At 41.0% G+C, this 4,136-nt stretch overlaps 1 protein-coding gene across 1 annotated transcript in view; it reads right to left on the bottom strand.

Annotated features, from left to right (window-relative positions):
- Nucleotides 1-4,136, bottom strand: part of ccn6 (cellular communication network factor 6) — an 18,881-nt gene that overhangs the window by 10,525 nt on the left and 4,220 nt on the right. The window contains 1 exon segment of the mRNA XM_037981711.1: nt 3,469-3,748. Coding sequence (XP_037837639.1) covers nt 3,469-3,748 — 280 coding nt within the window.

Here is a 4,136-nt window from a genome sequence, read left to right as displayed (position 1 = left end):
TGTGATGATCCTGGGTGCCAGGTGTTTTCCTGCTGTTTTCTCGCTCCCTCCACCAGGGGCCGTCTGGTGGATGATCGCTGATGGGCGTGACCAGGGACGCTGGGATCCTCACACCTGTCAGAGATTGTTTAATTTCCACGGAGGCTTAAGACTGGAGTCAGCCAGCACATCGATGCCAGATTGTTAACCAGTAATGGTACTGCAGGCCACCACTAAGAGCTTTTGTGATTTCCTTGAGAATTTTCCAAGTGACACCTGTTTTTTCCGCTTCCAGACAACCTCCTTGAGACTTAACACCTCAATCCTGCCTGGTGAGCTGAGGACCGCAGCTGTCCGCCCTCCGACACCCTCCGCTGGCCCCACCTACACCGGCTGGTCCCGCAGCAGATCCCAAATAACCCTGCTGGAGTCGAACTGTTTTGTTTTTACCCCTATTAAACATCTCTTACTGATCCTTGGTTCTGTTTCTGCATGTGGGTCAAGAAGTTGCCTTCCAGCATGACAGTTTTGTAATAAATGCCACAAAGGACACTTCTCTTGTTTAATTATTAAAGTCCGTCATTATTTTTTAGAAAATTCACCGCACCTGTTAATACTTAAAGTGTGTTTGAGGATTAATTCCAGCTACAAACACACCAAAATTTAGTTCAGTATCTGTAGAATTGGCTGAGGTATAGCCATTTTTGTGTTGGCTAATGTTGCTTAGCCACTTTAGTTAGTTGTAAGTTAGTTAATAAGTTAGTTGGTCACCATTTCAATTGGTGTTGATTCTAAGAGTTAGTCAACTGTAGATGTACATTTAATGATTACTTTCTGTGAGTTTCGGTAAATTAAATCAATAAGTTCATCAGATATTTCGCAAAAGCTAAAAATACATTAACACAGACATACACTATATTGGCAAAAGTATTCACATTTGGTAAAAGGTGTATAATTTTTAAATAATTAAACTCAGCTGTTCCAATCACCTCCATGGCTACAGCTGTAAACAATCACAAACATAGGCGTGCAGATTGCTTCTACAGACATTTATGAAAGAATGTGTCACCCTCAGGAGCTCGGTGAATTCCAGTGTGGTACTGTGATAGTCCACCTGTGAAGTAAGTCCTGTCAAGAAATTTCCTCGCTACTAAATATTCTACAGTCAACTTTTGGTGGTATTATAACAATGTGGAAGTGATTGGGAATGACCGCAACTCAGCCATGAAGTAGTAGGCCATGTAAAATCACAGAGTGGGCTCATTGGATGCTGAGACGCGTACTGCACAGAGATCACCAATGTTCTGCAGAGTCAAAAGCTACAGACCTCCAAACTTCATGTGGCCTCCAGATTAGCTCAAGAACAGAGCAGAAAGCTTCATGGAATGGGTTTCCATGGCCGAGCAGCTGCAGCCAAGCCTTCCATCAACAAGTGCAAAGCGTCAGATACAGTGGGGTAAAGCACACCGCTACTGGACTCTAGAGCAGTGGAGACGTGTTTTCTGGAGTTAGGAATCACATTTCTCTGTCTGGCAATCAGATGGACGAGTCTGGGTTTGGTGGTTGCCAGGAGAATGGTACTTTTCTGACTGCAGTGTGCCAAGTGTAACGTTTGGTGGAGGGGGGGTTGTGGTGTGGGGTTATTTTTTTGGAGCTGGGCTCGGCCACTTAGTTCCAGTAAAAGGAACTCTTAATGCTTCAGTATACCAAGACATTTTGGACAATTTCATGCTCCCAACTCTCGCTGATCCATTGTCCCTTACATGATTGTCTAGGTTCCTCCTATGTCTTGCCTTGTCATTCATGCTACGTTTTGGATTTTGGTTTCTGTTTGGTTTTGCTGCCTAGTCAGCTTTTTGTTTTTGTTTTTTTATTTTAAAAGAAATTATTCTTTTTTCTGGACTCCACAACGAGTCTGTGTTGGGTTCTCCACTCTCTCCACCCAACCTGACAATCAGCCATGAATCAGTCAAAGAGCACAGAGGATGAAGAGAGAGGCTAAAGTCTTTGTCAAAGCTAGGACAATCAGTTTTTTATCATTTTTTAGGCTTATAAAACAACTCCTCCTGAAAAACAACATACTGGTATGAAAGAAAACTACATTAATTAATATTAAACTTCTACCTTTTTGTATGACACCATTTATTTAGTCTGTTAGTGTTTTTTCAATTGTTTAATGTCCATGCTACTACTGTAATGTTTGTGTGCTAAACATAGTTACAGGCCAAGGGTGCTGAGGCTGCTGAATGTATCGATCTGTTGGGAGTTCAGTAAACGTTTGAACTGACTAGGCAGAATTGGATGATAGATTTAGCAGCCTTAGCACAATCAGCATATACACAGTTCATCTCTGCTAAGTATGCATATATTTGTGTACTAACACGGACATTCTGAAAAAAATTTAAAAACAAGGCAACTGGACTTCTGTTCTGTAGTTGAAGATGTTTCACTTCTTATCTGAGAAGATTTCTCAGTTCAAAACTGGAGAGTGTAGAGTTCCAAGGTTTAAGCTGCATGAGCTGCTCAGTTTAGGCATGAAAATTCACTTCAGATTATCTGCACTCTCCTCCCACATGAAGGGCATTAGGGTGTTTGTTTGCTTGGCTCATGCTTTGGTAACATAAATTGAGAAACCTCCCCGGATGGGAAGTGAAACATCTTCAACTACAGAACATAAGTCAAGTTGCTTTTTTTTAATTTATTTATTTATTTATTTACTGGGTTTGCCATGCCCTGGATGATGACAATATAAACCATCATAATAGGACTTTGTTCAGCTGAGGAACCCAAACTAAAAAAATGGAGTCGTGCAAAAGTGTAGAGATTTAATATTAGCTAATGTAATGTTTTTCTTTAGAAAAAGTTGATTTATAAGCCTGAAAAATGTTTTTTGTTTTTTTTAATCAGGCCCTCATTTGGTTAGCCATTAGCCTAGACAGGCTGAAGACTTTTGCCTCTTTCTCCAAACTCTGAGCTCCATGACTGATGTCACAACTGCTAAGGTACTAACTATTGCTAACTATTAGACAGAACATAACTTCAAAGTTGACCGATTATCCTATTAAGGCTTTGGCATGAACCTTTAGTGTTAACACTATTAGTAAAATATCTCATGAACCACTGCACGGATTAAAAAAACTTCTCACAAAATAATTATTGTGTGTACGTGTTAAACTGGAACGTTTAGAATCCTTCCAATTCATGATGTCCACCTCAGCCAATGACCTAAGGAATCTCAAAAATGACTACAGCCAATTATATAACTCAGCCAATTTTAAAATTACTGAGGTCAAATTTGGTGCGACATTAACTGAGAGTCATTTTCATGATATAGTCTGAGCGCTAATACATCTTGTGAGATCTCACAACATCAAAGATTGTGCATATAGTTATACTTAAGGTTTGCCCAAAATGGTCACATCTTTGTTCCTTTTCATCATAAGATGATCTTAGGCTCATTCTAGGAGAAACATAGGAAATCAGACTTACAGGCGCACACTCCGACCTCATATCTTGGCTTATCTGCGGAGAAGTTACAATACATGCCCTTGTGGGGGTCACAGACGTCCCTCTCATTGCACAACTCTCCAATCTGTCTGGCACAGGTTTTGCAGCAGCCGCAGCCGTCGAGGACAGCGCTCACACCCGGGGCGCAGTAAGGTCTCGCTCCACACTTACAGGGCCACTGGCAGAACTCCCGCCTCTCAGCCGACGGCCGCGATGTGTGAGGGGCCAGCTGTTGCCCACGGTTCTGAGCATTACTGACAGTCTGGGTTAAAGAAAGAAAAAACATGATCTGCTCAAAAACATTTTTTTTTACATACTGGGGCATCATTCAGGCATGTCCATGAATTAGGAGAGAATGGGTGCAACCTTTTTTCTTCCCAGCCATTAAAAGTAAAAAGCGAAGCAATGATGCGCATGTGTGTATGCCTGACTGTTAGCAAAGTATCGTATGAACCACTAGATCAGTCTGTTAGTCTACTCCAGGGCAGCTGTGGCCACAATGTAGCTTGCCACCATCAGTACTGGTGCTGGTCATAAAATTAGAATATCATGAAAAAGTAGATTGATTTCAGTAATTCCATTTAAAAAGTGAAACTTGTATATTATATTCATACATTACATACAAACTCATATATTTCAAATGTTTATTT

The sequence above is a fragment of the Kryptolebias marmoratus genome, linkage group LG19 (genome assembly GCF_001649575.2).
Source record: "Kryptolebias marmoratus isolate JLee-2015 linkage group LG19, ASM164957v2, whole genome shotgun sequence".
NCBI lineage: Eukaryota > Metazoa > Chordata > Actinopteri > Cyprinodontiformes > Rivulidae > Kryptolebias > Kryptolebias marmoratus.
This window is presented reverse-complemented; position numbering and strand designations above follow the sequence as displayed.